The sequence below is a fragment of the Hyperolius riggenbachi genome, chromosome 6, assembly GCF_040937935.1.
Source record: "Hyperolius riggenbachi isolate aHypRig1 chromosome 6, aHypRig1.pri, whole genome shotgun sequence".
In the NCBI taxonomy this organism is placed as follows: Eukaryota; Metazoa; Chordata; class Amphibia; order Anura; family Hyperoliidae; genus Hyperolius; species Hyperolius riggenbachi.
Window position 1 is genome coordinate 306,311,551 of NC_090651.1, and position 13,923 is coordinate 306,325,473.

General features: G+C 42.9%; 1 protein-coding gene across 11 annotated transcripts in view; it reads left to right on the forward strand.

The window, feature by feature from the left end:
• Window positions 1-13,923, forward strand: part of LOC137521675 (serine/threonine-protein kinase BRSK2-like) — a 427,652-nt gene that overhangs the window by 399,433 nt on the left and 14,296 nt on the right. For 10 of the 11 annotated variants that reach the window (XM_068241267.1, XM_068241271.1, XM_068241272.1 and 7 more), the window contains 3 exons: window positions 4,947-5,154; window positions 9,286-9,334; window positions 10,929-11,052. In XM_068241267.1, coding sequence (XP_068097368.1) covers window positions 4,947-5,154; window positions 9,286-9,334; window positions 10,929-11,052 — 381 coding nt within the window. Of the gene's footprint in view, window positions 1-4,622; window positions 5,155-9,285; window positions 9,335-10,928; window positions 11,053-13,923 lie in introns of all 11 variants that reach the window. The other variant, XM_068241266.1, reaches the window with a different exon arrangement.

A 13,923-nucleotide genomic window follows, 5' to 3' on the forward strand; every position in this document is an offset into this window, starting at 1 on the left:
CCTTGGTGGCAAGAACCACATGCTCATTCTTTGTTTTAGGGTCAGTGATGTCAGTTTGCTAAATGACATTGTGAGATAGTCATACTGACACCAGGCTCCTAGCAGTGGGCCTTAGATTTGAGGCCCCTTTAACACTAGCCCGTTTTCATTGTGTTGCGTTACCCGTTTTTACAGCAGTGTAACGCTAAAGCAATGAATGTCTATAGGACATTTCATACCTGAGGCGCTACCTTCATACTTCATACCGAAGTATCGCATCTGACACAAACGCATCAGCGAGTTATGGGTCAACTTTTGTAGTGATGTGCATTGACCAGAAGTCATGTAAGTCAATGGCATTGCAAATATTTTAAACTGTTTTGCATTCGGGTTGTGGTGCACATGCGCAGGAGCTTATTTTTTCAAAACACTTCCTTGCACTTCCTATTTCGGCCACAGGGAGTGAGCGCTAGAGAGCCCTCACTTATAGTTTGGCTTGCTGCCAAAAATTACATTGCCGAGCATTAACTCGGGTGTATATTAGGAAACTCAAAATACTATTCCCCTTGCGAGCCATCACAACTCGTAGGGAGATGTAATTCGGGGTCTAGTGAACCCAAATTACCCATAAGCGCCCAGCACGGTATAAAAGCGGTTCCTAGTCTCGGTGCTGAGCGCAGTGCGCCACAACCACCAGCTTTGTCTTTAACCCCTCTAGGCTACTTCTTTCGTGTGGCCACCCGTCCGTCTTACCGCTGTATGCCCTGTTCCTGCGCACGACCAGTCAAAGCCCAGCGCATGCACAGTATGCTCCGCACAACCTCATGTATCATGCTGTTGCACAGCTGTGCACACCAGTTGTGGCGAAGAGCGTCCTGCACAGTTTGGAATTGGTACAATGCATGCCCAGGATGTTCCCAGCGACAGCTGCTGCATACAGACGTGCAGGAATGATTATAGAGAGGGTGTGCAATCAGAGCTCCAAACGGCGCATTCAGCGGCAAAATGGTGGGATAGTTAGACAAAAGAAGTAGCCTGCAAAACGAGAAAGTGTTATGTGGAAAAGCAGTGCTATAGCAGGGTATGTAACTGCTACATGTGGTGCAGATGGTGCTCAGGTGATGAGATTGCCATGACTGCCTAAGAAAGTACATATTGCAAAGACCATATAATGCAAGTTGCATAGATGCAAGTTGATGCTTGTATACATTGTGCTTAGGAGTTAGAGGGGCTCCAGACCACTCAAAAACAACCAGCGCAGCAGCAGGAATAAGGCCATGAAACCCATACACCAGTATACCATTGCTGTTCTGCTATTGTTCTGCTCAGGGAGCCACTCAGGTATTTCTATTTAATGGTGCACCCCACAAATCACTCCCAAAGAACTTCAATCAGTGGACAAAGGTTCCTAGATCACTTCCGAACTTCCTGAGTCCTGGACCTTTAGTAAAGAGGCAAGTGCAGCGTATTGCCATCTGACAGGGAGATGCATTAAAACACAACTAAACCCAAAACTGAACAAGGCAACATTTAATAGCACATTGGATGAAAAATATCTAAACAATGTATAGAATTACAGTGGTGGATAGAATACTCTTGTTACAGACCAAATGAGCTTGTCATTGCAATACATCTTGCTTCCTCTCCTCTCTGGATTCAGCTGATAGGCAGGCCAATTAGCTGTTACTATGTGACATCCAAATAAGGGAAAACAAATGATGCCAGACTACATTTCCAAGTATTCTTGAATTACCATAGAACCTATGTATCTGCATAAGGGGACAGGGCTGTTCAGTGGAGTTCAGTGGAAGTAGATGGTGGTGGCGAGCAATTGTTAGATCTCAATGTGATTACAGGAAACTAGCCAGGCAGCAGATGTCTGTATGGATAGGCGCATGGCTGCAGACAAGCAGAGCTACACAATAGCATTAGAAACAGGTCTGAATTTCTGGGAAGGCCACAGAGGCCCAGGCCTTTGGCTGCAGCAGCACAAGTGGAAACTTGAACATAAAAGAGGAGTTGCTATGTAGGAAAGAGGAGGCTGCAAATGGGGAGCAACATGTGAAAAAGGGAAACTGATGCCCAAGGGAGCTGTTCATTAAAGAGGGGAGCTATGGTACATGGATGATACTTATGGAAGAGGGGGCTGCACATGGAATGGGGGAGGGGGCGCTGCTGCACATGAAAGGGAAGTCACAAAAAGTATACATCCGGCCTTGGTTAGAAATTTTCACATTAGCTTAATCTATGCTGATAAATATGCGTGTCTTAAAGGACACCTGTAATGGGTATGGAGGTTGCCATATCTATTTCCTTTTAAGCAATACCAGTTGCCTGGCAGTCCTGCTGGTCTATTTGGCTACAGTAGTGTCAAAATAACACCAGAAATAAACATGCAGCTAATCTTGTCAGATCTGACAATAATCTCAGAAACACCTGATCTGCATATGCTTCTTCAGGGTCTATGGCTAAGGCTTCATTTCCATGGCAGTTGATCTGTGTGCTCAGCAAGCAGTTATCAGGCAGCAGTGTGCAGTTACCAGGCAACAGCAAGCAGTTGTGAAGGTTTGAGAGGCTTTTCACTGCCTATCAAATGCTCGTTGAAAAGGGGCCTAAAAGTATTGGATGCAGAGGATCAGCAGGATAGCCAGACAACTGGTATTGCTTAAAAGGAAATAAATATGGCAGCTTCCATATACCTCTCGTTACAGTTGTCCTTTTAAAAATTTGCCTTGTTGAACTTTGGGTTAAGTTGGGCCTTATGCCTGGTAGTAAACGCCACGCAATTTTCCATCAGATAGATGGGTCGAATTGATTATTTCTGACAGATCCATTCTGATTTTCGATTTTTTTTTCTGATTTATTTTGTATAGAAATGTAAGGAAAATCGATACGATCGAAAATCATAAGCTATCGATTCGACCCATCTATCTGATGGGGGATTGCATGGTATGTACCACGCATTAAAAAGGAACTGTCACGAAAATCTTAAAATTTAAAACACATACAAATAAGAAGTTCATTTCTTCCAGAGTAAAATGAGCCATAAATTACTTCTCTCCTATGTTGCTGTCACTTACAGTTGGTAGTAGAAATCTGACAGAACCGATAAGTTTTGGGCTAGTCCATCTCTCCATAGGGGATTCTTAGCATGGCCTTTATTCTTTATAAAGACATTCCTTGAAAAAGATTTATACAAAGATGCTGGCCAGCCTCCCTGCTTGGTGCACACTTTTTTGGCAGTTGGACGGAGCAACTGCCATTCACTAAGTGCTTTTAAAAATAAAGAAAACCCTGAGAATCCCCCCATGAGAAGATGGGCTAGTCTAAAATCTGTTGGTAATGTCAGATTTCTACTACTTACTGTAGGTGACAGCAACATAGGAGAAAAGTAATTTATGGCTCATTTTACTCTGGAAGAAATGTATTTCTTATTTGTATATGTTTACATGTATTAAATATGTTAAGATTTTTGCGACAGAGGTACTTTAAGGATACACTGAAGATTATATAAAAACAACAGTAGAAGAGCAGTGGAGTATGGGTGTACTGGATTTACTGGACACAGGGCTGTAGCCGTACAGGAACACAACAATGGTGTGTATTCACTGAATACCTTTACCAGGTGTTACACAAACCATGCAACCTACATTACGCAGTTTGTGTAACTTGTGCTGTACACACAACTTGTAGAACACTCATTACACTGGCAGCGTCTGTGTTGTGTATAATGCAGGTTACACAAACTACGTTTACATAACGGTAACACCTAATAAAATATGCAGTAAGTTTTACAGATATATAGTGAATATATTTCAGCATGGCAGACACCTGTAATGCAGATATAGTTCTCTATTAGGGCCCTCGTTTATGAATTTTAATGAAATATAAGTAATTATGCATAGAGCTAATGGGAATAAAAAATAAAATAAAATTTGAACCAGATACTTACCTAAGGAGAGGTAGGGCTCTGGGTTCTATAGTGCCTTCCCGCTCCTCTCACTGTGCCCTCGTTGCATTGCTGGCTTCCCTGTTAGAATCCCCTGCCGGAAGATGCTCTGTACTGCGCATGCGTGAGTGCGCAAGAGAGTGTGCTCGTGCAGTACAGAGCCGCCCATCTTCCGGAGCACTCGGTCTCCCGAAGACTTCCAAAGCAGTATTTGACCAATGTGGTTGAATACGGCTACCGGGGGAGCCAATGCTGGAACAAGGGATCCATGAGAGGAGCAGGAAGGCTCTATTGGACCCAGAGCCTTCCCTCTCCTTAGGTAAGTATCTGGTTCCCACTCACTTTAAAGATTTCCATAGAACATAACATGTGTTGGCCACATGGGCCTATAAGCAAGTTCACTAAACGCAGATGTGTAACTCTAGAGCCGTCCATATTGTGCACATTCTGGAGCTATATCTACCCTTCTGCCCATTCAGTATTATTGTTTAGCCAAATATGTGTAAAAAATGTACTTAAAATAACCTTGAGTGTTTGTGTTGTGTTGGCACCTATGTGAGGACTGGCATTGATGAAGGCCTAAATGTTAATTATGTTGAGCACACAACAGTAGAACACCATGTCCTACCACATTGCTTCATCTCATTGTCCAACATCAATGCCCATTGGGCGCTTTTCTGTCCCCCCTTGCCAGAGTCCCGTTTTCACATTCTCCCCCACACCGCTGGAAGCTGCAGATGGGGAGGATCCCCGTGCCATCTGGCAATCCAAAGTCGCCCACCGCCAGCCTGACCCGAAGACCCAGACACTGCCTGCTAAGACCAGCCTGGGAGAAAAGCCCCTCCATACCATTAAATCCAACCCCTTACCCATAACCATGACTGCCTCTTCCCCACCGCATGACTCCTCACCTTCGCCTCATCGATCCCCGTTATCCCCGCCTTTCTTCCCCTCCTCACTGCCTGCTCGTTTTTTCCCTGGTACTAAATCCTCCACCAAATCTATCCCTTTGCCGCAGGTGACCCCTCACCCTTCTCCCCGAGGTAGTCCCCTCCCTACCCCGCTGGGCACCCCAGTGCATACGCCCAAGGACAGCCCGACTGGGACGCCCAGTGGCACCCCTCCCTCCAGTCCTGGTGTTGGTGGGGTGGCTTGGAAGACAAGGCTCAACTCTATCAAGAATAGTTTCCTGGGATCCCCACGCTTCCATCGTCGGAAATTGCAAGGTAAGCTTTCTTCTTCTCTTGTGGGAGATTGCCATCTAGTGGCACTTAGTGGGATGGGAAGTATATTATTGTAGATTCAATCTTTACATGATGAGTAGGAAAATGCAATACTACGCCTTTTTTTGTAATATTCCTTTAAATTCTGAAATTATTATTATTATTTTGCATTATGTTATCATTGTTTGTGGTCATGTACAAAGCATGCTACAAATACATAATATAAATGTTGTATAGAACATAACTGTGACAATAGCTAATAGGGATGGTCACAAGATGACAAGATGAAAATAATTCCAAATTGATGCAGGATTATTCAAATATATGCAGTTGAAAATTGACCACTTGAATTCCACCTTTGCTTTTATAAAATGTAAAAATGTAAATGCAAAGGTGGAATCCTGCACCAGCTCCTAATTTTTGGTATAGGGTATTTATATATATATATATATATATATATATATATATATATATATATATATATATATATATATATATACTGTATATTCACAGGTGTGTTCCTGCAACCACCGTATAGGCCTGCAGGGAATTAACCGTCCCTGCTCAGTACTCCAGGTCCTGCTGGATACTGGATGGTCACTCTCCTGTAGTACGATATACTTTCCAGAAAAAACTGCAAAGCTATTACCTCCAAAGGAGGTCTGACTGGTAGTGGGGTAGGATGGAGGCGCCCAATGTATGTTCTATTTTGGTATTTTTAAGTGCAAATAAAAAAATTATATAATAAAAAGAGAGGTAATTGCTTACCTCTCCAGAAGATATAGACACCACTTCAACTGTAAAAAAAGGTTTTATTCAAAAAGCAATCTGACAATGCATTTCACGGGTCATGGCCCACTTCCTCAGGTCAATACAAAATGCCTTGATAGCATAGGGGATAGAGTGTAGCCACCTCTAATCATAGGGGATAGAGTGTAGGCGCCTCTAATCATAGTGGATAGAGTGTAGGCGCCTCTAAGAGGCACCTACACTTTATCCCCTATGCTATCAAGTGCTATCAAGGCATTTTGTATTGCCTTGAGGAAGCGGGCCATGACCCGTGAAACGTGTTGTCAGATTGGTTTTTGAATAAAAACTGCTGCTAACAGGGGAGCATGTGGGGGACTGTGAGAAGTCCGGGAAGGCTCTAGGACACAGAGCCTTCCCTCTCCTTAGGTATCTGTTTTATTTTTTGTTTGTTTTTTCCACTTCAGACTCCCTTTAAAGTGAACCAGAGATGAAGCTCCCTCATGTATTTTACCATATATATCACTGGGAACATTAGAGAAAACACCTACCCTGCTCTCTGTTTCATTCTTTACTGCTCAGCCTGCTTCTAATCAGCCCTGATAAAATCCCCAGTCTGGCTTTGCTCAGGAATTATTATAGCTGAGTCATTATATCAAAGCCAGAAGGGGACAGGCTTGGGCTTGAAAAGACAACAGAGAATACAGACTCAGCTATAATGAGTCCTGAGCAAATCCAGACTGAATGCTCAGTCAGGGATTTTATCAGGGCTGATTAGAAGCAAGCTGAGCAGTGAAGAATGTAACAGAAAGCAGGGTAGATGTTTTCTCTAATGTGTCCACTGATATATATGGTAAAATACATGAGGGTGCTTCGTCTCTGGCTCACTTTAAAGGGAACCTGAAGTGAAAGGCATATGGGCGCTACCATATTTCTTTCCTTTTAAATAATAATACTAGTTTCCTGGCAGTGCTATTGCTCTTTCTAGCATTAGTGTTTGAAAAGCATAGTGTCTGAACCACACACCTGAAACTAATCAGTCTTCCATCAGAGCTCCTGATCTGCATGCTTGTTCAGGGTCTATGGATAAGGCTGCGTTTCATGTCATCTTTCATCTTATGTTTTGTGCATTTTAACTGCTTTTTTGGTGCGTTTTGTGTTAGCATTTTTTTTACCGCAGATGCGTTTTTCAATAGTTTTGCGTGCGTTTTAATGCGTTTGCTGTTCACTTATACATGCATTTTTCATTGGCTTTTCACTAGGAAGACAACAGGAAGCGGAAATACATCAGAAAACATTTTGTTTTACCAAAAACGCATAGAAAAGCGCATGGAAAGCACATGCCATTGCGTTTCCATTGACTTTTACTATGTGCGTTTTTCATGCGTTTTTGAAGAATAGGCAACAAAACCAGCGTTTTTGAAAACACACGCATCAAAAACGCATATGCGTTTTTTCCTGCGGCCCATAGACTTCCATTAGCGGCAAAAATGCAGTGTTTTCCGCAATGCAAGCGTTTCTGCTAAGTGTGCTCCTAGCCTAAGAGTATTAGAATCAGATAATCAACACCCAGGCAATTTGCATTCATGAAAAGGAAATTTACATGTCATTTTCCACACTCCTCTCGCTTCAGGTCCCCTTTTATATGCTATAAATTTGCTTAAAGAGAACCTGAACTGAAAATAAAAAGTCAAAATAACCATACACAGGTCATACTTACCTCCCCTGTAGTCTACTCATCAATCTCTTTCTCCTCTCCAGCGTCCCATTTGTCCACTGTGATCAATGGAATTCTCTGTCCTCCATTTTAAAAATGGCCATTACCCCATAACAGCTTCCTGGTCACCACACTGTTAAACTGTAATATCACCCACCTGAGCCATAGGGAAACATGGACATTACCTTGCACATTCAGTTGTAACTGACAGCTGCTGATAAATAACTGACAGCCGCTGGTATATTTAAGCTCTGACAAAATATTGTCAGAACTGGAAGGGATCACTGTAAGAAGAAAATGCTGAGGTTCTGAGAGGAACTGACGGTGAGGTTAGTATGTAATATTCTTTTGCAGCTACATCATGTGTTTATTTGAAATAATTTTACTTGCTTCAGGTTCCCTTTAAGCTGGAGTACAACTTGAGATAAATTGAGGGTGGATGTTGCATGACAGAATAGTCCAGTTTAGGCAATGCTCTGGTGCCACCTTGTGGCTGAACTAAGATCATGCAGCCTTCAGCTTTGGTTCTGCATGGCTATTCTCCTGCCATCTAGTGGCTGAAATAACTTGATATAGGAAAAGCAAATTGTGCAGTAGATTTCTGTATGTTTTAATTGTCTTGTTTACTTTTATATATAATTATTTTAGTTTATTATTCAATGTATTTCATTCTGTGAGATATGATAAATGTAGAGGGTTAAGACACCTCAGGGTTGATTCTAAGTTTTACAATATCTATAAAATAACTTTTAGCACTTTCTTCCATAAAACCAAATTATTTTAAAATAAGTTGCTTTGTTCCTGAGTAACTCAATGTGGGCTGTTACACACTTGCTTTATTAAAGTGGACCTGAACTCAGATCTTCCTCTCTGCTCTAAAAGATACACAACAGCATAATAACCTTTAAAGAAAAATATTTATTTGTTACAGCTGATACAAATCCTGCAATAAATCTGCAGTTTATCTACTTCCTGCTGTCATGTAAGCAGACATATTCTTAACATCCTGTGTTTATCAATTAACTCTCTGCCGTGGCAGTCAGCTGACACAGCTAAGGGATCAAATTACAACTAGTGCTTAGGCCTCTTTCACATTACATAACGTGTGCACGAACCTGATTTCGTGTGACTTACAGCACAAAAAATGTGCTGAAAAGTTGCCCCCTCGGCTTAAATGCGAGTCAGTGGAGCAGGATTTGTTACTGGCAGAGGAGCGTAAGGATCTTGCATTAGTGAACCTCTTAGCAGTTGGCTTCCTGCTGTGTCTGTGCCCCCCATCCCCTGAAACATGATGCAGAGTGTGCTGCTAAAGAGTAGTACCAGTGTCCCCCGGCTTGTGGCGCGGAGCATGCAGGAAACGTGTCAGTGGTGCAACGATCGGGGACTCTTCCTGTGTGGCAATCACTGTCTCATATTTGACGTCATATAGTGGCGTCTTGAGACACAGCTGTATCATTCTTGGGGCACATCTAGCTACTGTGGAGTTGGCTATACTGGGGAAGAGGATTATACACGAGTCAATCACTTATATTACAGCTTTGTTCAAATTGTGTGGAAACTATTTGTGTATTTAGCTTCCCATTGGACTGGAATTCTCTTTAATAATTTTAATGGAAAGGGATAACTCATGTTTTGTCTGCTATTTTCTTAATGATTGATTTTTTTAACAGTCCCGTCACCAGAAGAAATGTCAAGTCTTACCCCAGAATCCTCACCAGAGTAAGTACCACTGTTTTTCCTCCTCTTATTTTTTAAGCAGTTTGAAGGGTGTGTTTGATAATGGCTGCAGTATCTGCCAAAAGAAATGTCTGGATAGTCCGCAATGCATATGATATTCCTCTTCTGGAAAGGCAATATTGTAATTGGTCACTATTAGGGTGATTTCACGTTGCTTTAAAGAATAATTCTGCATGTCAACTCACTGCCCATACAATTCTATGGGCCTGTTCACATCTCTGCATTGTAACAGATTCGTTATTCTAACTCGCAGCATACAGGCTTTGAATTAACGCACTCAGCCTCCATTGCGGTTCACGCACATTACAACGCATGCATTATGCTATGTGCCTAGTGTGAATCCACCCTTAACCAGGATCTGATTATTATGACCTGTCTGCACAGTAAACCAGTTCCAATAAAACATTTTACCATTCTGCTACACCTATAGCTGTTTATTTAATTATGTAAAATAAAATGCTACACAATGGCACTTTTCAATATCCAATCTAAATTCAACAGGCATGTGCTAGCAGCTGTGCAGAGAAGTAATAGTACATAGAACTTTTCACGATTGGAAGAGACCAAGTGAAGAGGGGGGCAATCCTTGTTCCTCACAACAGCCCTGCTGACAGATAAAGATTTCTTAAGCTAGGACAGACTCAATATTTGTCACCAGAAACAATCTTTACAAATCATTTTGGGTTGTAGTTACAGCTCGAGAGTGGTGCAGACATGTTGCTCAGCTCCTGCTGGGTACCCCCAGCCTCTTGAGTTTCAGAGAACAATATTGCAACAATATTAGTGCTGTTCTGCTTTAAAGAGAATCTGTACTGTAAGATTTCTACAATAAAAAAAAACCTACCAATCGAGTCACTGTGATCTCCTGGATCCCTCTTTGCCATTTCCGCCGCTCCTTGCCGTGAACCTGGCTTTTAATCGTCAGTTTTAGGCAGTGTTTACAAACAAAAAACATGGCCGCTAACCAGGAAGGTATGTTTGTGTATATATATAAATATGTACATATATATCATGTTACAGTATACTACAAGTTTTTATTACATAGTGAACTCCAGTCAGGGATTCTCAGTTTCTCAGCTCCCTTCCCCCTCAGACAAGCTGAAATTGAGAGCAGAGAGCTGTCTGTGACTAATAAACAAAGCGCACACACAGAGCCTGTAGGGGGTGTGGAAGGGGCATGCATAACTTCTCTCTATCACAGCAGAGGCAGTGCATTCCTCTCTGCCTCCACAAAGCCTGACAAAGGAAAAAAGATTAGATATATTACAGAGACAGTGCAGCTAGAAAAGGCTGCAGTAAGCCAGACCACATTAGAACAGGTATAGGAACGTATAGGATAGAAGAAGTAAGGCTGAAAATTTTGTTACAGAGTCTCTTTAAAATGACGCTGTAGAAAAAGGCAGATGCTCACCTCCTCAAGAAAGGATTCTAGTGTTCCCTAGCTTTATTTGCATGCCAGGTTGTCTCCTCTAAAGCACAGCTGGGAGGTCATTGGCGAGTGCTCTATCCAGCTGTGTTCCATATAGAATGCCTTTTCATTTGTGTGGAATTTGTAACTCTCTTACTTTCATTACAGACTTGCGAAAAAGTCTTGGTTTGGTAACTTCATCAACTTAGATAAAGAAGAGCAGATATTTGTGGTGATTAAGGACAAACCACTCAGCTCCATAAAGGCTGACATCGTCCATGCTTTCCTCTCTGTAAGTAGGATTTTTTGTCACTTTTATGCATGAAAAAGATTTTTTCAACACTTAAGCAACTATAAGGCCCTATTCACACTTGCAAAATGCTAGCGCTTTAGCTAGCGGTTTGCTCTGGCGATTTTCGGCGATTAACGCAAAAAAATTGCCATTTACACTTGCCGATTTTTTTCGCAATTGCGTTTAGCGCGTCTATAGCACTAAACGTGATCGCCGGGAAATCGCCTGAAAATGGTGCAGGATACAAATTTGCGTTTAGCGATTTGCGTAAATCGTCGGCGATTAACGCAAATTGCCCAAATGAGAACAGGCCCATAGGGTATGATGGCACTAGCGTTTTAACCACTTGCCGACCGCACGCTTATACCGTGCGTCGGCAAAGTGGCAGCTGCAGGACCAGCGACGCAGTATTGCATCGCCAGCTGCAGGCTGATTAATCAGGAAGCAGCCGCTCGCGCGAGCGGCTGCTTCCTGTCAATTCACGGCGGGGGGCTCCGTGAATAGCCTGCGGGCTGCCGATGGCGGCTCGCAGGCTAAATGTAAACACAAGCGGAAATAATCCGCTTTGTTTACATTGTACGGCGCTGCTGCGCAGCAGCGCCGTAAGGCAGATCGGCGATCCCCGGCCAATCAGCGGCCGGGGATCGCCGCCATGTGACAGGGGACAGCCTGTCACTGGCTGCACAGGACGGATAGCGTCCTGTGCAGCCCTGTTCACCGGGGGGGGGGGGGGGCAGGTAGGAGAGGGAGGGGGGGATTTCGCCGTGGAGGGGGGCTTTGAGGTGCCCCCCCCCGCAACACCCGGCAGGCAGGAGCGATCAGACCCCCCCAGCACATCATCCCCCTAGTGGGGAAAAAAGGGGGGCGATCTGATCGCTCTGCGTGCACCCTGATCTGTGCTGGGGGCTGCAGAGCCCACCCAGCACAGATCCGCTAAAACAGCGCTGGTCCTTAAGGGGGGGTAAAGGGTGGGTCCTCAAGTGGTTAAAAAGCGTAAATCAGTTGTTTCTAACATGACTGGAGTTTGACTGGGATAGCCACATGCTTGTTTCAGGTGTGTGATACAGTCAAAGAGATCAGCAGAACTGCCAGGCAACTGATTTTGTTTAAAAGGAAATAAATGTGGCAGCCACTATACCCCATTTCACTTCACTTTATGCACTCAGCATGTTCAGTGTCCCCTTGCAATCCATTGTGCCTTCCTGCTGCTGTGCTCTGCTATGTCTTCAGCATTTGCTCCTCAGCTCCCACCGCTGGTAAAGTCGCCACATCAGCGCTCCTGGGACAGAAGTGGAGGAGCCGCCTTGGAGATTCAGAGTAGAAGCCTTGAGAAAGGCAATGGCAGGTGCCTGAGGCAGCAGAGGAACTCAGCACAGCAGCAGTAGTTATACAGGTCATAAGGGACGCTGACGGTACCTAAAGTTTTCACAGGAAAACAGCCTGTCACTCTGCCACTTTGATTTGAAACCCATAAAGTTGGATAGGAAGTTACAAAGAGTTAACTGAATAAACTGCCTAAGATAAAACCATAGCCATCATTTGTATATTTCTGTTTAATAAGGTTTTACTTGTTACCTTTTAGTCAGGTGGATGGAAAATAATGTATTTTATTTACAGTAGGCCATGAAGTTAAACTGTATTGTTTTGTGTGTAATAGTTATGTAAGGAAAGTGAGAAGAAATCTCTTAAGTGGGGACGACAGCTAGAAAATTGTGTTATTCAAACAATTTCCCATGCTAATAAAAGCAAAAAAAATAAAAAATATCGGCCGGAGGTCTACCCTAAATCACATGCCTCCCAACTTTTTGAGATAACCAAGAGGGACAGCTTTAGGACATACTTTTGCCACACCACTAAACATTTACCCACCACACCCCAAGTCATGCACACCACGAAGAATTTTAAAGTGGACCCAAACTCTTGCACAGAACACAATGAAAAGTCTTTATTCCACATATAGTTGCTGAAGAAATCCATTGCTCTGTGTTTATTTAGGCAAATCAAAGTGTCTAATTAGTTCTTATCAGCAGTGGCGTAACTAAAGAGCTTGGGGCCCCGGTGCGAGTTTTACAGGGGGCCCTAAGCACTCTATTGATATGGAGCTCCAAAACCTACCAAGGACATCTGTAGTGTCAGAGAAGTGTAATTAGATTAAGGAAACAGTTTGTTAAGAATTAGCATTATTCAATGCACATATAGAGGAGTGCATAGCATCAATAAAAAGCCAATAAGATGGATGGAGGGCCCCTAGTGGGCCCCTCTGGCCCAAGGGCCCCGTTGGTGTTGCAACCACTGCATCCCCTATTGCTACGCCACTGCTTATCAGCAACTGGGAATATACTGCAGGAGAGCTCTGCCAAGGCAGATTTCCATAAAATAAACACTGAGGCTTAAAGTGGACCCAAAAAAAAAATACAAGATTTCAGAAATAAAATCTGTATTCTAAATTATAATAATAAATAGCAGCCTTTTTTCAGCTGCATGATGACAAATATAAAATATTTTACATTTATTGGAGGAACCCCTCCCTTCCTTTCATATTGCCGGGACAGAATCTGGCAAACTGGTGGAGTAGATGGTGTCCGGCAAAGGAGGAATTGCTAATGGCTGCCACCTGTATAACCCTAGTTATGGAAAGAGAAGGGTGAAAAGCATGCACTGAAATTCTCATAGGCTTGATGGAGTGTTTATTTATCTTTGTATCTGTCAGAGTGGTGCAACTAAATATTTTGAATTAAAAAAATGTTTGGTTTGGGTCCGCTTTAACCCTTTGAGTGCCTTCTGCAAAGGTCAAGCCAAGGAATTCAATAAATTGCAATGAAGAATTGTTTTTTTCTATAAATGTTATCATGCTGTTGCTAATCGTTTACA